At 40.2% G+C, this 20,446-nt stretch overlaps 2 protein-coding genes across 4 annotated transcripts in view; one reads left to right on the forward strand and one right to left on the reverse strand.

Moving 5' to 3' along the window:
- Positions 1-20,446, reverse strand: part of LOC149152256 (ubiquitin fusion degradation protein 1 B-like) — a 166,138-nt gene that overhangs the window by 96,954 nt on the left and 48,738 nt on the right. For 2 of the 3 annotated variants that reach the window (XM_089446080.1, XM_089446078.1), the window contains exons 2-3: positions 11,853-11,905; positions 11,539-11,616 (exon numbers count right to left, since the gene is read on the reverse strand). Coding sequence is in view for 2 of the 3 variants with exons in the window: in XM_089446078.1 (XP_089302204.1) it covers positions 11,539-11,616; positions 11,853-11,855 (81 nt within the window). In the remaining variant the exon portion in view is untranslated. Of the gene's footprint in view, positions 1-11,538; positions 11,617-11,852; positions 11,906-14,015; positions 14,038-20,446 lie in introns of those variants that run through there. The other variant, XM_089446079.1, reaches the window with a different exon arrangement.
- LOC149152257 (uncharacterized) lies at positions 1,535-3,590 on the forward strand. Its single transcript, XM_089439663.1, has 2 exons — positions 1,535-2,672; positions 2,783-3,590. Exons 1-2 carry the CDS (start codon positions 1,544-1,546, stop codon positions 3,376-3,378), a joined length of 1,725 nt encoding a protein of 574 aa, XP_089295789.1. The 5' UTR covers positions 1,535-1,543; the 3' UTR covers positions 3,379-3,590.

Raw genomic sequence — 20,446 nt, forward strand, 5'->3', positions numbered from 1 at the left:
ACTGGAAAGCAAAACTGGTGACTCAAAGGTAACAATCTACAATGTATATGCCCCGAATCAGTACAGAGAGAAAGAAGTGTGTTGGAACCATAGTTTTAAAAACCGTTCCGGTCCAACCGGTTACCGGCCTAACCGGCCGGTTGGGAGGCTCACCGGTCAGAACCGGTGAAAAAACCCGGTTAGAAGCCCCATTTGCCCGGAAAATTGACCTAACCGGTAAAAACCGGCCGGTTTAGGTCAAAACCGGCCGGTTTATTGCTAACCGGCCGGTTCCGTCCTAAACCGGCCGGTTTATGGACAGGCCGCCGGTCAAGCAAAAAAGCGCACGGTTTTTTGGAACTGAGGGCGGTTTAGGGGTTTTGGGGGTGAGGGAAAGGGATTTTCCCTCCAAAAACACCCTCACACTTGCTATAAGACACCCCTCTCACTCTCATTTGTCTCACACAACTGATTTGGAGTGTTTGTGAGTGTTTGTGAGTTTGTTTGTGAGCTTGGAGAGTGTGGAGTTTTTGCTGAAGTAGTCATCTTGGAGTTGGAGTTGGAGCTATTTTGGAGATAGTGTGTAGCTGTCAGTGGAGTTGCCATCATCAAGAGGAGGCTAAGGGAGCTACTTTGCATTTCCAGGTAAGGATTTGCACTTGATAATTCCTCATTTGGGTCTGCTGTCCATGAATTATTTTTTTTGTGCTATAAACTTCTCACTTCAATGATCTATCATCTATGCTAAGCCTATGAACTCTCTAGCTCTATGCTATCAAATTTTGTAGCTTGCATGTGCATTTTTTTTCCTACATTTATCATTGGTTTTCCATGTTCCTTAGCTGCAATTTTTTTTTTAAATGGCAGATTTATTTGCAAATTGTTATTATTTCAAGCAAACATGGCTCCAAAAGGAAAGGACAGTGCATGGGCTCATTGTGATGTAGTTGAGGGAAAAATGATATGCAAATTATGCCATAAATCTATTGGAGGTGGGGGTATTCTTAGGTTGAAACAACACTTGGCTGGGGTAAGAGGCCAAGTAAAGCCATGTGATGCACCAAATGCACTGTTAGGTCCTATTAGGGCAGAATACATTGCCAAGCTTGAAAAATTTTATGAGGATAAGGCTAGGGAGAAGGCCATCCAAGATGAAATTGCAAGGAAGAGGGAATTATTAGAAGCCATGAAAGAGAGTGGGTATGATGATTATGAGATTCAAGACTCCACTTCTATCCCTTCCACCAATGACCCCTTTCACTATGTTCATCCTTCTGTTGGAGTTGGCCAACCATCAAAAGGACCAAAGAGACCAAACATCCAAAGTTATTTCTCATCTTCTGCCACCATTGCTTCTTCTAAATCTAATCCCACTTCCTCCCAGCCAAGTTCTCAACCCACTTTGGATCAGCATTGGAAAAAACAATGCAAAGAAACTTCTCACCAATACATTGCTAGATGGTGGTATGATTCAGATATCCCATTTAATGCTGCTCGCTCACCTTATTACCAAGCTATGTGGGACTCTGTTATAGCTGCAGGAAAGGGATTCAAAGGCCCTAGTATGCATGACTTGAGGGGAGCTCTTTTGCAAAAAGAGATATCTTCCATTGATGAGTATTTGACTGAGTTTAGAGAGTCATGGGTCAAAACAGGTTGTTCCATTATGTCAGATGGATGGACCGATGGAAAGAACCGCACTATCATTAATTTCCTTGTTTCTTGCCCTCAAGGAACCATGTTTTTGAAATCAGTTGATGCATCTGATAGGGTAAAGGATGCAAGCCTTCTATTTGAGCTTTTGGATAACATTATTCAGGAAGTTGGGGAGCAGCATGTTGTGCAGGTCATCACTGATAATGCCTCAAACTATGTTCTTGCTGGAAAGATGCTTGAGGCCAAATATAATACCATATTTTGGACTCCATGTGCTGCACATTGCATAGACCTCATGCTTGAGGATATAGGCAAGGTGGAGTGGGTAAAAAACACTGTAGAGCATGCCAAGTGCATTACAAAATACATTTACAACCACTCATGGGTATTGAGCCTAATGAGGAAACACACTGGAGGCAAAGAGCTTGTTAGGCCTGCAATTACGAGATTTGCAACTCACTTCCTCACGTTGCAATGTCTCAATGGTCAACATAGAAACTTGCAGAAAATGTTTTCCTCTGATGAATGGTCTGAATCTCGGTGGGCTCGTAGACCAGATGGAAAAGACACCAAAAAGAAAGTGTTAGACACTTATTTTTGGAAAAGGTCTGTAGAGCTTGTGAAAATTACCGAGCCCCTTGTTAAGGTGCTAAGGTTGGTGGATGGGGAAAGATTGGCCATGGGCTACATTTATGAAGCTATGGATCAGGCAAAGGAGCAGATACGGGCAGCTTACAATGACAGGTTAGCTAAATATGGCCGTATATGGGAGATCATTGATAACAGATGGAACAATCAACTCCATCGTCCTATACATGCAGCCGGGTATTTTTTGAACCCAAGGTATCACTATAAAAATCGGCTAGGAGATCAGCATGATGGGGAGGTCAGAGCTGGATTGATTGATTGCTTGGAGCGCATGGTCCCTAACCATGTAGACCAGTTGGATATACATAGACAGCTTACTATTTTCAATCAAGCAAGTGGTACTTTTGGCAAAAACTTGGCAAAGATGGCAAGAGATGTGGACCAACCAGGTAAGCAATTCCAATTTCCATTTTGTTTTTCATTTCAAGTTAAAATTGTTTACGTTCTTTACAATTCAAATTATAAACTAAGTTACTAATTATTGTCTTTTTCTTTGCAGCACATTGGTGGGAGTCATTTGGTGGCCAGTGTCCTCAATTGCAAAGGTTTGCAATTAGAGTCCTCAGTCAAACTTGCAGTGCTTCAGGTTGTGAGCGCAATTGGTCTGTTTTTGAGCGCATACACACGAAGAAGAGAAACCGTTTGGAACAAAAACAGTTAAATGATCTTGTTTTTGTGCAATACAACCTTCGACTGAGGAGGAACCAAATGATGAGCAAATCACCTGATCTAGATCCCATTGTGTTGGACGATATTGATCCAACATCAGAATGGGTGGAGGAGACTGAAGATCCTGTGTTTGAGGCTGATTTTGATATCGACATGGCTTTAGCGGAGGATGAGGCAGATTATGTGGCGGCATCAGAACCAGGATCAGTAGCGGCATCAAGGAAAGGCAAGGAACCAATGGAAGGCACTAGTCGTGCAGGTCGACAAACTCGTGCTTCCACTAGGTCCACTTCTATTGTCATTGGTGGCATTGATACTGATGTTGCAGATGAGGCAGAGGCATCCTCAGACTCTGAACCAGATGATGTCTATGTAGCTCCTGATGATGATCCTGTGTCTAGTAGTGGTGATGATCTTGATGATTGATCATGTGTACACTGTAGACTTGTAGTAGGCCAATGGCCTCATAGCTTGCAGCATTGTTTTTGGACTTTATAGGCCATTTAGAGCCTCATTTCTTATGTATTTTGCTATTTTGTCGATGATATGTATTGCACTCGGTGCCATTTTGATATATTCACCTTTGCATGGTATATAAATGAGCAAACTTTGCATATTTTGTCTCTATTGGCTTGGAATCATGGTTTTACATCTTAAAAATAGTTTTGTTTCATTAAAAAATAATTATTTAATGTATTTTTTAAAAACCGGTTCGTTTAGACCAAACCAGTCCCAGTTAGACCGGTTCCGGTCGGTAAACCGGTTAGCTAGGTGGACCGGTTCGGTCACCGGTTCCGGTTTTAAAAACACTGGTTGGAACACAATGGAAGCAAGTATAGAAGAGGAGCAGGATAACAATCTAATTATAGCAGGAGACTTAAATCTGGTGATGCACACTAATGAAAAAAGAGGGGGCAACTTCATCCCAGATCCTTTTAGAAATCGACTTGAGAGCATTGTGCAGGAGCAAGACCTTGTCGATATCAAGCCCAAGAATCGTAGGTACACCTGGAGTAATAGAAGAATAGGAACTGGCAATATTATGGAACGTCTTGACAGATTCCTTATAAGCATAGCATATATGTCCACTTTTACAACAGGCCACTCAAATATTCTCAATGTTTCTGCCTCTGATCACTATCCAATAACTCTCACTCTTCATAGCCAATGTCAGCTAGGACCAATTCCCTTCAAATACTGTTCCATCTGGAATCGCTCCCCTGTAGCAAAAGATGTGGTATGGCAGGCTTGGATTCAACATGTAGAAGGCTCTCCAACTTATATTTGGGAGACAAAATTAAAAAGAGTAAGACAGGCTCTAAAAAATTGGGCAAAGAACAATTACCAAGAGCCTGAGGCGAACAAAAAGAAAATTAAACAAGAGCTAGAAGAAGTGCAGCAAAGCATTGAAGCCTCTGGGCTGTCTCAGCAAGCCAAAGAGCAAGAAACAAGATTATACTCTCAGCTAAGTCAAACTGTAAGGGATGAAGAAACTAAATGGAGATTGAAATCAAGGCAACTCTGGCTACAGGAGGGAGATAAAAACACTTCTTACTTTCATAAGCAGGCTACAGTACAAAAGGCCAGAAACATTGTGAGCACAATTAGGGACAACGAAGGGAACAGCTACAATACTCAGAATTCTATAAAGGAAGCGGCCACTAATCACTTTAAAAACCTGCTGACTGAGGATAAAGATGAGGAGGATTACTCAAGCATGCTGCAGCACCTGTCTAAAGGAGTCACACAGGAAATGAATAACAGCCTCAAAAAAGAAGTAGAAGAGGAAGAAGTTCAAAAAGCAATTTGGAGTCTACACCCAGATAAAGCTCCTGGACCTGATGGGTTTCCAATCAGTTTCTATAGAGAGTACTGGCAGATGATCAAAAAAGACCTCTTAAAGATGATACGTTGGGTTCTTAAAAAGGGCAAAATGGGGGGATTCACCAACTCTACCTTCCTAGCCTTAATCCCTAAAGAGAATAGACCCTCCACCTTTTCAAGATTTCGGTCAATTTCTTTATGCAACTCAGCATACAAGATAATATCAAAAATTTTGTCATCCAGGCTCAAGCCTCTCCTTTCTTCTCTGATCTCAGAAAACCAAGGGGGCTTTCTCCCCAATAGGCACATTACTGACTCCATCCTTCTTGTGCAAGAGGCCATCCACTCAAGCGTAAGCAGAAAGGAGAAAGGGTTTGTCCTAAAGCTGGACCTTGCCAATGCTTTTGATAGGGTTAGGCATTCCTTCATGTTCGCTGTTCTCCACAAAATGGGATTTGACCCCTCCTTCATCACAATGATCAAAGCTTGTATTTCGGACCCCTGGGTCTCCCCTCTGATTAATGGGGGACCGTGTGCTGCTTTCCAATCCTCTCGAGGCCTCAGACAAGGCTGTCCCCTGTCTCCTTACTTGTTTATTCTTATGGCCGAGTCTCTCAGTCAAACCTTGGACTTCAACCGAAGAATAGGGCTAATCACTGGCATCAAAATTGAGCAAGGATCAAAGAACATCAACCACTCCCAATTTGCAGATGATACTCTCCTAATAGGAGGAGCGTCCACCACTATAGCAAGGCGCTTTAAGAAGATCTTAGATCAATTCATGGATTGTTCAGGAGGGAAGGTCAATCAGTTAAAAAGTTGCATATACGGTTGGAATACATCAAACCACACCATCCATAGCATTGCAAGCATATTTGGGGTCTCCTGCAAACTGGTCTGGAGCCATTTCTCCTACTTAGGGATGCCAGTAAGCATTGGACCGCTGAAAGCTGACACCTGGAACGAAATCCTTGACAAAATCAAGAAAAAAATCCAACAATGGGGCACCATGTGGTTAAACCCAGCAGGACGACTTGTTCTTCTAAAATCAGGTTTGTCCTCTCTTCCTATATACCGGTTCTCTTTATATCAAGCCCCTGCTGCCTTCCATCAGAAAATGGAAAGAGCCCTCAGGCACTTTCTTTGGCAAGGAGGGAAAACGGAAAAAAGAAAATTCAATCTTGTAAGCTGGAAGAATGTTATACAGTCTCAGGAAAAAGGAGGATTAGGAATAAGATCACCAAAATTGCTAAATTTAGCTCTTGGAGCTAAAATAATATGGAGGATGATCACAGGACCCTCAGCGTGGTGGAAGAATGCTCTAGAAGCAAAATACCTGAATGGCACAAGGCAACAACTTCTGGAGACTAATATACCCAATAGAGATAGCACAAAAATTTGGCAACTCTGCAAGAAGGCCATATCCTTTATGTCTCAGAATATTTCAAAGGTCCCAGGAGGGGGGAGCAGCATCAATTTCTCTACAGACAGAATCCTAGGGTAGCATCCCATGGGATCCAAAATGGAGGCAATCCCTGCCATAAATTGGCTCAATGGTAAAGGAATATTGTACTTGGCCCAAATATCACAATGGGACGATCACTCACAAGCTTGGATAGGTTGGAAATTCCCGGACCACCCCAGGGATCTAGACACTAGTCTCACTGCCCTAAAGCATCTCCTGCACAGCAAAGCTCCGATCCAAGAAGGCAAGCAAGATGGATACCGTTGGGATCCAACTGGAACTCAATACACGGCTAAAGCTAGACATCAACTATTATGTGACAGCAATTTTCCACAGGATATATGGAACCAATGGAAACTTGTATGGAGAGCAGAAGCACCCCCCAAAGTCAAATTTTTCATTTGGTTGCTCCTGAAAGGGAAAACACTAACAGCGGAAAATCTAAAGAAAAGGGGCATAATGGGGCCATCTAGATGTCCAAACTGTTGTAGATCAAAAGAAACAATACAACACCTGTTTATAGATTGCCCGGTGGCTGAGGAATGCTGGAGAAAGATGGCCTCCATAGGGGATGCACCCTGGGAGCCTCAGGCAACCATTGCAAAAACGATTCATAAATGGCGGAAGAACTGCCCATGGAAAGAGAAAAGGAGTAAACTGACGCAAAGGATATGGAATACCTTACCTCTAACCCTCTTATGGCGCATTTGGTTGGCAAGAAATGGAAAGGTTTTTCAGGAGAAAGGTTGCAATATCAGGGTTATGTGTCACAAGGCACAGATGCTAGCGGTGGAGACAGTCACAAACCACACCAAAGGCAAGATCGAGGCAGCAAATTACAGCATGGAAGAGAGAAACCTAATCAGCTATGTTCTGGAGAATATTGCTAGCGCTTAGGAAACAAACCAAAAAAGGATACAAACGAAAGAAACAAACAGGGCATGGAAGCTGAGGTTAAAAGAAGAGGAATTTGCGAACTAGTTGAGAAACTGTAACAGGTTTTACCTATTTTTGATGGTGCTTCTAAATCGAACCCGGGCCAAGCCGGTGCAGGGGGACTCATTAGCAACGCTAATGGAGAAAGAATACTCCAATTTGAATGGGGGTTGGGAGAGATATCCAACAACAGGGCAGAGGGATTGGCACTGTATCAGGGACTCACTCAGCTGCTAAAGTTAGGAATAAGGAAGGCAGTGGTGTTCGGGGACTCAGCAATAGTTATCAGGCTGATGGCGCAAAAGCAGAGCACGCCGAATATCCTTCTCCAGCAGATAAACCAAAGGAATCAAACCCTTCACGCTTCAATGGAAGAGGTTGAATACTACCACATCCTACATGGATTGAACAAGGAAGCTGATAAGCACGCCAACTGGGCATGCGAGCGCCCCGAGGGCAGCTTGAGTTGTAACAACAATATCTCTTTCCAACCGTTACCATGAACATCCAATATCTAGCCAACAGCAAGTGTACAACTGGTGACAGAACCAATGATAACAGACAAGCAATGAGTGCCGACGCCAGGGCAGGTAAGGCAGGCAGGATTTGGATCCGAAATAAGATTGGGAGATCGACTCAGCGCATGGGAATCAAGAGAAGTTCAGGGAGAAATCGTCCTTGCAGACAGATCTCATACGCTGTTCAAGATACGCATTTGACCATTATGTGGAGTATTGGGGAACGTAAAAGGGCTCCTTCACGCCTTCACAGCCTGGGTAAGGACTCTTTATATATCCGGGGTGGCAAGACCCTTCACTACATAGAAAAAGCTCATCTCTGCGAGCATCAGAACACTATCGCCCCCGCTTATCTACAAGCAGCCCGAGGTAGCTACCATAGTGTCCAGCAGAATCATACCAACCCTACGCGAGCCGTGGCTGTCGCCTGCTGTAACCAAAGAAATCAGAGGTCCCGCGTTAAGGAAACCGGCAGCGTAGAAAGGAATTTTCCAACGTCAATGGAACGCCCAGAAGATTGTTTCCACTGCAGAGATTTGCAGGCAGAGTTCGAGGAGTTACGAGCTCAACAGCGGGCCCTGGAGGATCAAGTTCGAAGTCTGGAAATGAGACTGGAAGACCAGTACAGAATTCTCAATGAGAAGTATCGGGCAGAGATCAACCTTTTCCTGCACAGAGTCAATTCCTTACATGAGCAGTTCAGCAACTTGGCCAACAGATGCAGCCACGCAGAAGAATCGTTAGCTGTCCTTAAGTTCATGATGGATAAAAAGTTCAAGGATGCTCCTTCCTCCTCCAGTGCAAAACAGAATGAGCCAGACCCAGGTCCAGAAGCGTCCACAGCTAGGAAGATCAGTCATATAGAGATAGATTAATTATGTTTTGTAGTTGTAAATTTTGGTGTTTGTAGTATGTAAGGATTTACAGTAGCATTAGAAGCCTTAGAGGCAGGAATATTAGAACAAGGATCAAAAAAGGGACCCTTTTTGTAATTCCTTGGATCCAGAATGCTCAAAAAGCACTATATGTATGGCAAACTGCCTCTTTCTTTTTTCAGATCAATATATAGCAACCGAAATTTGTCTAAAAAAAATTGTAATTATTATCTTGAGTAGGATCGATAGAAATTATAACATCCCTTCCTGCAAGTGATTTTTCGATTTTAAATAATGCATTAACACACATCATAAAAGTTTTAGTAAATCTTCCATCATTGTTCTCCATTTTGCGTTTGTTGATAATATCTTGATTCTTGACCAAGAGAATATAAGAATTGATTTCTTCCCCCTTTTTTTTTTCTTTTTTTTTAAAACCCTTGTGTGTCTTTGCTTCTTTTTTCTCTCTTTTTCTTTTTTTAATAAATATCCCTTTTCTTTCTGATTACTCAAATCCCTTTTTTTATATATGGGTTCTTTATTTATTTTTTTTTATTTTATTTTTTCCTTTGTAATTTCCACCATATACATTAATGTAATGATGTTCCAACTTTTTCAATTAGGTTAATTGATTCCCTCGTCTTATAAGTTATTGTTATGACAATGGTGGAAGATTAGCCATCTTTAGTGTAACGTCATGACCCTCAAGTGGAGTCTTCTTTCAATGATAATCATCGCGACCAGATGAATCATTAACCAATGTTTGTTTTTTTAATGCCAAAATGTGGGCGCCTGTTACAACTTCAGTTTTTGGCAAGTTAAGATACACTATCTCACAACTTGAAATTTTCAGCGTTGTGTGGCTGACTATTGTATGGTATCAACAATTTGAGAAACACAACTTCGAACCCTAGCACGGGTATGCGTTAATACAGATAGTAGAGGTGAAGGCTGACGGTCAGTGATTGCGATGGTTTTCTCTGTCTTGTTTAATTATATTATTTGTTGAATAGGGCTAGCAGCAGATTTATTCTTTTTTTCAATTATCAAAATGCAAATAACCAAGGGCTGTGGAATAGTTGAACGCAGCAGCGGTTTGGAGTGCACATGGCGTATGTGGTAGTCATCGATCGCTGGTCTGTTGATTTGTTGTGGAGGCTGCCGGCTGGTCCGCTGATTTGCTGTGGAGGCTGCTGGCGGTATGATGGCCCCAACAGTTTTTCCTTGTGCGGGCCAAGTAATATTTATTTGTTTTTTATATTTTTATATAACTTTTTTTTCATTTTTTAAATAATTTTTATTTATATATTTGCTCTTTTTTTTCTAATTCTTTTATATATAGAATTTTGATTTTTTTTAATAATATATTTGACATTTTTATAATTATTTTTTTCTTTTTTTCTCTTTTTTTTTAATTTTATTTTATTTTATTTCATTTAATATCTATGTATAATGTTTTTTCTTTTTCTTTTTCTTTTTAATGGTCAAAGCCCTGATGGCAAAATGGAGAACCTCCAAAAATTTGTGTGTCGAAACGCTTTCAATTTCACAACAACAAAGTTGGCGCAAAGTTGATGGCCAAAGGCCGGATCAGACTGGCTCTGTGCAGCAGTGGAGCGCCCAAAGGATCGAAGAGCTCTTATACCACTGTAGCAAACAAAGTTCGTATACTTCAGCGGTATGCTTTGAAACCAATGTAACAAACAAGGTTCATACGTGCAGCAATATTCTTCAAAATACTTCGAAGACAAAAACATCCATTGTAGGACAAGTAATTGTATATTGAATATTATATAAAAGAAGTGATATGAGATGATTATAAATGAGGGTGAGGGTCTGCTTATATATCTAGGCAGATACCTCTTGACCAAATAGTCATGTCCTTAGGGACATACCTCTTCATTAACTAATTACTAGTTAATTAATCATTATTTATTATAGTTATTGTTTATATTATTTGTATTAATTTAGATATACTTTATTCATAACATCCCGACTTTAAAAAATCGCTCTAGAAGTGAACAGGAGCGATTGCTCCCCGACCACTCCCGCGTTCGCTCCCAAAAATCCAGGAAGCACAAATTTTTTTAGGGAGTATGCTTCGGGAGTGGATTCCAGGTGGGGGGGGAGAGGGTGCTCCCATGCAACCTTGGCTAGGAACTGGGAATTTTTTAGCATCTTTCAAGGAGTTGTTTTTCCGCTGCCAAATTGTACCATTTGTAAATGGATGCATTGTTACCAGAATCAGATTAACTCACATTGACCCAGTTTGACTCAGTCAACATGAGTCAAACTTGTGAGTCATGAGTTTGACTTGTCCGAGTCCTCAGAATGCCTTTAAAAAGCATTTTCAGTGTGATGCCAGTAAATTTTTAAATCCCATTTCAGCATATTTTCTCTCTGCCAATTAACTGCAAGTAACAAACAGAGACACAAGCGTATGTGTATTATCTTTATTTTTCTGTGTACATTTTCCCCGATTTATTTCCGATCCAATTCAAAATCTTTGCTCTTTTGCCTCACCAAGTTTTTGCTAATTCCGTATATAGTTACGCTCACTAAATGTGCCTTTCAATGTCATTGATCTACTTTTATGGTCATTTGGTGAACATTAATAAAATTATCTTATCTGCCTTATTTTTGCAATATATGTTTTCTTTAGGAAAGCTAATATTTCTAAAAAGTTTAATATGCCGTAAATTTTGAGCTTCTAGTCAATTCTGTGGGACTATTGTGCACTTCCACCCCACTATAATTGCTTGCCTACAGATATAGCTGGGCTAGTTTATACATTTTTATATAATATGCAATATTTTCATCTCTTTAAGAAAAAAACATTCCACTGATGACAACCTTAGTTCTCCCCGCTTCTTTCTGGAAACTCTACATGTAAATTCAACCTAATAATAAAATGTAATTTTCCATAGTATAGTTATTCTGAATATCAAAAGTAATAATTAAAAAATACCTTTTCAATAAAAGATGCTGGATAACATTTATAAGTCTGCTCGAACGATGTTGCAGGATATCCATAACCATCAAAGAACTGCAACCATTTCCAAATATTATCGGATCATAGTGCAGAATATTTTCCCAGAGCTTGAGACTTGATATAGTTTCAAACCAAATTTAGCTTGTATTGTGTATGTAATGTTTAAGCATGAAAAATGCAAGAGAATAGATGATCTTTAAAGTCCAGTATTATCCAGCAACTAAATCCCATAAACAATTCTAGAATCTATATTCAATAAAATTAATAGATAAATGGAGTAAAATGCATACCATTGTGAAAATAGTCTAGTCACCCAATCTGTTCAGCCTTCCAATAACAGATTCTGCAAACAACCAATTACAACATTCTTCAATCAATCATTCTAGTGCCAACTTGGCCAGGATGCTGTATTTTAAGCTACAGCAATGTATCATTGAAATCAGTTTCCTAGGACACTTGGTGGTTACAAATATTCAATGAAAATTGCAACAACTAAAGCTACATATGTAACCTGTGTTTTGTTAGGCCCCTACACTAGTAGTATAGGGGGGCCCCTATACTACTAGTGTAGGGGCCTAACATGTTTTTATTCTGTCAATATGTAAACCAAGCAAAACTTTAATTATTAAAATGAAAGAGGAGCTAAATAAAGCAAAGGAATATTTGAAGGGCACAGTGTTACTTACTGGCCTAATTATTTGCCCTTGTTCCATTATTTCTAGTGTGTTTATTCTATGTTTCACCTTGTCAGATTCTGAGCCGGTTAGTTTAGCTCCTAGGATCTTCTGAAATGGCATTCTATCAAAACACAAGCACAAAATTTTGCAAATTACTATTACAATGCCACTACACCCTAACAACCAGGAAAACCAAGTTTCAATTGCATTTTTTTACCATGTATTATGAGTTTTATCCTCCAGAGTCCATAATGGTACAGATGGTATTGTATGCCCACGTGAACTGTTGAAAATCCTGTAGCTTGGGAGGTACTTCCACAAGTCATGGGTACTTGACATGTGAGGGTTTGACCCACTTTGTGGGCAAAGTACCCAAGCCAATGGGTTTTGGACCCAAAGTCGTGGGCTTAGAACCCAAGGAAATTATTTGTTTATTCTAATTATTGTGGAGAAGACTCTTTAATGAGCTTAAGGGCTCCTAAGACAATTAATTTCAGAGCTCTATATATGTGAGACCTTGGAGGTCATCTCACCGCATAAGCAAGACCAATTCTTGTGAGAGATCAAGCCTAAGGAGCCACAGAGCCTAAGGAAATAGCCATAGCAAGGGAAGATCTAGCTTAAAGAGGACTGAGCGTCTGGTCAAGAGGACGCTGGACTGTTTCTTGGTGAAGTACAGACGAATCTGTGTTCTTGTTGGCTGGAAAGTCCATCCGCAGCCTGGAAGAAGGCTTCTCCGAGTTCCTTTCTGTGAGATTACAGGGGTCAGAGCTAGAGAAAAGGGTTTACTGTGTTCTGTTCTGAAGTAATAGGGTAGCCGCAGAGCCTAGTTAGGGATGGCCGCAGGCTGCCCCAGCCCTAGAAGCAGGGCCGAAGCTGACCCAGGGAGGCCAAGTCCCTCGAGGAACATAACAGGACTGATAAAGGAGTCTTTTATGGAGGGCCAAGCACCCTAGACGTAACAGAAGTTGCTGTTCAGTGATACAATGATGACTGTGTCTGTGACAAGGTTGGGACTGCTGGTAGTAGGCTCAAGCAAGAAGTCGTTGGGGGAATAAGGCTAAGTTACCTGATCCAGCCCTCTGGGGTCCAGGATCCATGGATCCACGAATCTGATCTGGATCCAGATCATCCGGGTCATAAACATGTCCAAGAACCAGCACGTGGCTTATTTATGTTGGCTCAAAACCAATGTGGAAAAAGTCGAAGTCGGGATTAATTCGGCAAGGGTCCAAAAGTTGAAAAACTTGTTAAAGTCGGGAGTTTTTTGAAAAAGTCGGCAAAATTAAAAAAACTCAAAAATATTCATTTTCTTTTTATTTTTTTAACATCTAGAGTATCCACAGTATCAAATAAATGCATTTCCACATAAACATGTAAAGAAAGCTAATATATAATATGTATATGAAGTCTAGTGCTACATCACATATCAAAATAGTGAATCAACTCTTGAATCTTGAGGCTTGTCTGAGTCTCAACTCTCAAGACAGCAGACTTTTTGGGTCGACTCCCGATAAAATTGGGAGTATAATAAATAAATCGCAATTTTTTCGTTTCTGAAAAAGTCTACAAAAAGTCGGAGGATTAAATTGTTTTGTTGAAAAATCGCAATTTTAGGATTTAACCCCGATTTTTTGTAGACTTTTTCCACACTGCTGGAAACGGATCTTGAAACCTGGAAACAAATCCTGAAATCTGGAAACGGATCCCGTGTAAGTTTTTTGCAATGTGTTTTTTACTTTGTAGACATTCGTTTTAGGTTTTTTATTGGCTTACTTGGATGATGTGGTCCCTCATCCCTCATTGTCTTTTTCTGAGTTTGTCGGCCGCACACAGAGAAGAAAAGTGACAACAGCGAAGAATAGCGACAACAGCACCCTTGTTTCATGAGCTTGTCATGACTCAACCGCATACGGATAGCATTGAGCAACAGCACAACAGAGGACTATTCAGCAGACAGCGACCCCTGTAGCTAACACTTTTTTAAATTTTTTGAAGACGATTCATTTACTATTTCTACTGTTGAGATCTATGTAATTGCTTTATGATGAATGTGAACACAAGAAAGTTAACTTAAGAAATCATAAGAAGTAATTATCAGATTAGAAGACCTTTGAAAAATCAACAATAGAGACAACAATTTTTCCCTAGGAAACCCAAACTTGAGAGAAAACCTAGCAATTTTTCTTCTAGAATAAATTATTCTTCAGCAAGATTTACAAATCCAAATTGTCTAGAAATCTGTGCCAAAATCCAATCCAAATACCAGTCAAACCTGGTCAATTTCCAGCAAGTCAACGCTGCTCATACCAACCAAAAATACAGAAGTGAACGCTGGTCAACAGTCAAAATTTTGGCCTATAGTCAAGCTCGGTCCGACGGTCAACAGCCTACAGTCAATTCAGCCTGCGACCAAAGGCCTGTAGTCAGATCCATATGGCAGTCAACTCTAGTCAATGGTCAAACTCAGTCAAACTCAAATTTGTTCAAGTTTCTGTCAATTCGGCCTCTATCTGTTCCCACGTGCAGCTGCTCTAGAAGAGAGAGGAAGCAATGATTTTTCTGATCAAGTGAAGTGTCACATCACGTATATATACAAGTCAAATGGGTGAATTTTGACCAAGAGACACACCCTTTCGTGGTGGGGCTGACTTGTCCTTTTTGAGCCTACATGATGCCCAAACAATAAAATTTTAATTTTAATTTTCACAAATCTTATAGGCAGACTTAGGGGATCTTTTGGCATGCAGGAATACCCCCCAATGCTACGCAAAAAATCAACAATATGCTGAGAGAAGGCAAGTATATTGTTTATTAATGTTAAGATTGCATTGTTCCTAGAGGTATGTTGTTATCTTAGTCTAGTCATTATACCAGTATGAAGAAAACTATGCTATGTATATATGACAACTGAAGATTGCTGGACTTCCAGCATTGGAGATTTTCTTGGCCAACCTATATGGAAGCATGGAAGGAAGTGGGATAGCTTGAGGAACTGCATAGCAGTGAAAGGGGATCCCATTTCCTGTATTGTACAAAACCGAGGAGGTAAAGGAAGCCGCAAAGTGGGATTGTTGTAGAATAAATGGACTGAAGAGTAACTTCACTAAATGTAAATGTTAGTTACAACCATGGTCTATGCGATAGAATTCTATGGCTTTAGTAACTGTTTGGGCCAATTGAGGCAGACATAGGCTTATAGCTAATAAATTCCCCCTTCTTGTTTCATTGCCTGGAACTGGGGTGACACCTACTGAAGCTCCTGCCTATGGTTAGGTGGAAAACGCTCCCATGGAGCTATTTCCCCAAGTGCAGCTAAAGACAGTTAGCTATTGATTTGTATTGTTTATATTTTGCTACTAATGCTTGCAATGAGTGTTGTGTTTGAGAAATAAGTGATTACTTTGGAAATTACAAGTCTAAAGCTGGACATTGGAGCTCAATAATGCATGTTGGGTTGTCTGGTGAAGATCTTATGCAGTTTTTAAGGCTACCACAGCAACTATTGTAATACAGAAGGCTTAATTCTGTCTTTGGAAAGTATTCGGTATCTGGGAGTCATAGAAGGGGCAATAATTCTAGAGAGAATTGTAAATATACGTTTAGAAGATAATTGTTAATGTCGGTTGTTGTAAATGTATATGAATGTTGCTGCAATTGCACGCGTATCAGCTAAATTTATTTTATGTATGAGCAAAACTATTTGTTATGTGTCGAGATGGCCGATTGTACTGATGGATAGTGAATTGCTTGGTCATGATTAATGTTATTCTGTAATTGTCCATAAATTACACGTAGGAATGCTAGTTACAGTCTAATTATGCAATTGTGTACATTACATTGCAGCATCAAAGCAAGAAGTTGGTGTGAATTTGGTTGTTTCATGAAATACTCCATATCCTCAACAGAGCACAAAGGGTATTGAGTATGCTACAATATGGTATCAAAGCCACTGGTTGCAGCACTAGGAACATATGGCCTAGAAGTCAACTTGGATATGAAGAAATTGAGTTTGTTTGTCAAGTGTTTGACAAAATAACTTAAGAAGAATAATTGGGGAGGTATTCTTGAAGATAGAAATTGTTGGAATAATGGCTCAAATTCCAAAATTGGATTCCCGAGCATGCAGAAGTACAATTTGTGTGATTCCCAAATTCTAGAATTCTAATACGTGGAAACTTGAGTACAAACGCAGTTTGCAGAATATGTCTTCAACAAAACGTCCATGAGAAAGAACTATATAGAGTTGAAATTGAGAGTTGTTTTCTAAAGTCAACCAGTGTAACGCCTGAATGGCAGAGCTCAATTCCATGGTGGATTGGACGAAGTATGATTGTAAAGTTCAACACTATGGAGGAATTAGGAAAAAAAATTGACATCAACAAAAATACCCAAATTATGATGGTGACGTAAGTTTGAATTCACCAAAAATGGTGTCAAACTTCCATCTAGGGAGTAAATTAATGCACAAGAGGCTTGAAATCAAAGAGGCCATAATGATTTTCATGTTAGATTCTAGAATAATGATCATTTGTCATATTCTAGAATTATTTATTGTTAAGTTTTGTTATGTCTCGAAGGTTTAATTTGAGATAGAGAATTATTAGTTGAGAGATTTGTGGAGAGGTTGTTGAGAAATTGTTGAGAGATAGTAGGTAATGATTGAATCGATCATTCGCTCATGGGCATGTATAAAGATTGGTTTTCTTAAAATGTTTTAGCTGGTCTTATTATTGCTGAAATTGTATGTTGCTCCATTTTTTGTTGGTGTACTCGAGAGAATTTGTGAAACTCCATGTGATTTTGAAACTCTGTGGACAAGTGTTTTTCTGTTGTTTTAAAATTTGCCTCTGCGTGGAAGAGTGGAGGATCTGTGGATGCAAGAGTTGCACGTCCGTGGATGGAGCATGTAGATGAAGCTGGTGCTTTTTGTGGAAGAGATGCAACATGTGGATGGAGTGTGTGGAGCTGTGGATAGCGTGAAGCTACTGCCGGGGACAGATCTGTGTATGGAGGAGCATAGCTTAGCTGTGTGCTATGCAAAATTCAGCCAGCCATGCAGCAATAATGGCAGTATAAAAATTTAACAGTGTGTATGTACATATACAAATCATTAATTTATATTCCCTTGTTCTAAGGTATGTTTGTGCTGGATTCGTAGCTGATGCAGGTGGACATAGTGAAAGTTCATTATAAATTCGAGTGCATCAAATAAAAGAGGGTGGAGCAGTGGTTTTTAATGTAAACAGGAACACAGTAAGATAGATGTAAAGACAATATTAAATTTGAGCTGGTGTAATGTCCCTCTTAAAGAGATTACCCTTGGGATGAAATTCTGAGTTGGGGATTCAATAAACATATGACAGAATTGTATTTTATTTAACATTGTTGCAGTACTTCAATTTATGAAACAGTGATGATCTTTTATTGAATGCACAAGTAGTATAAACAAGAACTCAAACAACAGTCAATTCCATCGGCAAACACCATAAGGTAGGGCCAATTCAACTAGAAAATTGCAGACTTACAAAATCCAGTTTCCCAATAGGGATATCAACACAAATGTAGTTATTCCCTTGCTGCCACAAAATCACACCAACAGGCCTCGCTGAGCCTACACCATTATTCAACCCTTGTTTCCCCAATCCTTGGCCAACCGGCACCCTAAATTCACCTTTAAATCCTCGCTTCAGCCAACTGCAGCCTTATATCCCTGAGCATGGCCTAGGGGCCACTCACTGCCCTGAAATTGACTTTATGCCAACTCTCTGTAGATTAAAACCCAACTTCAGGTAGCCCGCTGTCCCATGCTACCACAGACAACCAACCTGCTGCTCTTTTTCCAGCCCTTGCTTGCCTTAGAAAGATGGATCCCCACCAATTGCTGCCTCAGAAGTATTGGTTCTAGCCCTCGCTGCCTCATAAACAAGATTCCAGCCCTCGTCTGCCTGAAGAAGATGACTCCCCACCAGTCATTGCCTCAAACTGATTGGTTCCACCCCCCACTGCCTCAAAAAGATAGGATCTAGCCAAAATTCAGTCACCTGTAGCAAGAAAGCATAGAAGGATTGGCTAGGGTGGAATCTTACACCACCAAAACCAATTAAAGAAAGGGATCTTAAAACCCTTCAAAAGTCTCAGCCCAAAATCAAAAAGAGTAACAATCTATGATGATCATTGTTGACCTCCACTGGTCAACTACCCATGCAGTACACCCCCTTCTTTTTCTTTGTCAGAAAGGGGTAGCACCTGAATGACGTGTCCGTGCCAGCCTACAGTCATCAGCAGCTTGATCATTTCAATTGTAAACCCAGTCTGCATGTATGAATTGTAAATAATCTAAGCAGATCAGAGTCATGTATGTAAAATTGCCTAGGTGGACCTAACTTTCTATGATAATCTATGTCCCGGAAGGTTTTTCGTCTCACCGATCCATGGATCGGCAGAGTTTTCCTTCAAACCTGACCCCAAAGCCGGGATGCATTTTGTCATTAGAACTTTAGGAGAATCCTAGTGTGTTAATCTGCTAGATTATAGTTGTGTCGCAGAACTGGGTGATTGATGAGGGTCTGTGTTAAGCGGGCTTGTCCCCTTGAGATGTAAGTTGTAAAAGTCATGATGTAATGTGTCTTGAGGGTCGAAAAATGTTTTAAATCCCCTCGTGAGTCCTAAGTCCTAGGTCCTAGGTGATGTTTCCAAAGGTTTAGTTCGATGATCCATTTAAAAAATGAAATAAAATAATAAAAAAATTTAAAAAATGAAATAAATAAAAAATAATAAAAAATTTTAAGTGAATAAATCGACGAATGAGATCAAGAGATGTCTTGATCCTCATCAACGGTCGAGATCATTTCTACATGGATCAATCGAACTAGCCGTTGGATCATTTCCTTTAAATAGGGTGCTAGGAGTCATTTTCGATTCATTCGATCTGTGAGTCTGATACTGAAGAAGCTCTCTTGTAAATCTGTTTCTGGTTAATAAAAGAAGACTTTGGGGTCCATATCTTGCTGGTGTTACTCTCTTGAAATGCTGTGAGATTGTTTAAATTTTCTGCATATTTTCTTTTCAGCCATTAATAATAGCTTTTTGTAGAGTAGTGTGGGCACAGGTATCTTGTCCACTTGCTAGGGTTTGAGTGCTGTTAGGGTTTCTGAAGTAATGGCAGGTATCTCCATTACTGTTTGAGATCTAGCAGCATTTTTGCCCTCTTTATTGACGGTTGTTTTGAGCTGTGCAGAAAACATCATTGAAGGAAATTTTGTGGGCGTTCGGGGAAGTTCTCGGCTAAACCAGCCAACTCCCGCAAGCATTTTTTGCTGAGCCCAGTTGGATTTGATCCTGGGTCTATCATTCAGTTTTATTTTTCTGATCTGCATGAGAGATTTTCTGAAGTTTTTCACAGTGACAATCTGAAATTTCTGTTCTTTAAATATTTTCCGTGCTTATTGCCAGATCTGGCTGTTAAGGGGCCAAATCTGTACATTAATCAGTTGTTTCAGAATTTTTTTTGATCTAGAGTTTCAAATTTTTTTACTTAGGGTTTTGTTTTCTTTTTTGCAGTTGCCCAGGATCGGCCCACAGGCAACTCTCTCAAAAATTTTTGATGCAGGCTTCATTGTTAAATCTAAATGCAATAAATTTTTATACAGCCTGCTCAGCCAGCAAATCCGAGTCCGACCTCCCTTCACTCAGAAAAACAGCAGCTCCAGCGTTTCATAGATGTATAATCCTCGTCCATGCACGATAATAGGAGTAAAATGTTGAAACGATACCAGTTCGCTTTTGAGCCATCCTCGTAACTCTTGTTCTGCTCATTCCGCCATCAAATCTCTTTGCTGGGAATACGAAAACCTTGATCCCTCCTTGCCGTCAGAAAACCCACGGAAATCTGTAAAGGCTACGCATGAGGTTCCATTTTATCGTGCATCAACAGTGGGGCACCGGGTTAAATAGTGGATGAGCGTTGAGGTCTCCACACTGTCGCCATCGAACTGTGTCACCGAATGTTCATTCTGCAGCTGTCGAAATTTCCACCACGTCAATCTTCTTCATTGTTAAATGCTCAGAGGTCGAGCGTCCCACGGGCTTTGGCCACCGGCTCAGGTAATATCAAATGTATGACGTTGAAAGAATCACAGTAAGGGTTCAATCTTCGATCCAGGTATGTATTTTTTCGGTGAGTCTTCCGCTGCCTGGTTTCTAAA

Source organism: Pinus tabuliformis, chromosome 9 (assembly GCF_031772625.1).
Source record: "Pinus tabuliformis cultivar Carrire ecotype Pingquan chromosome 9, CPIR1, whole genome shotgun sequence".
Classification (NCBI taxonomy): domain Eukaryota; kingdom Viridiplantae; phylum Streptophyta; class Pinopsida; order Pinales; family Pinaceae; genus Pinus; species Pinus tabuliformis.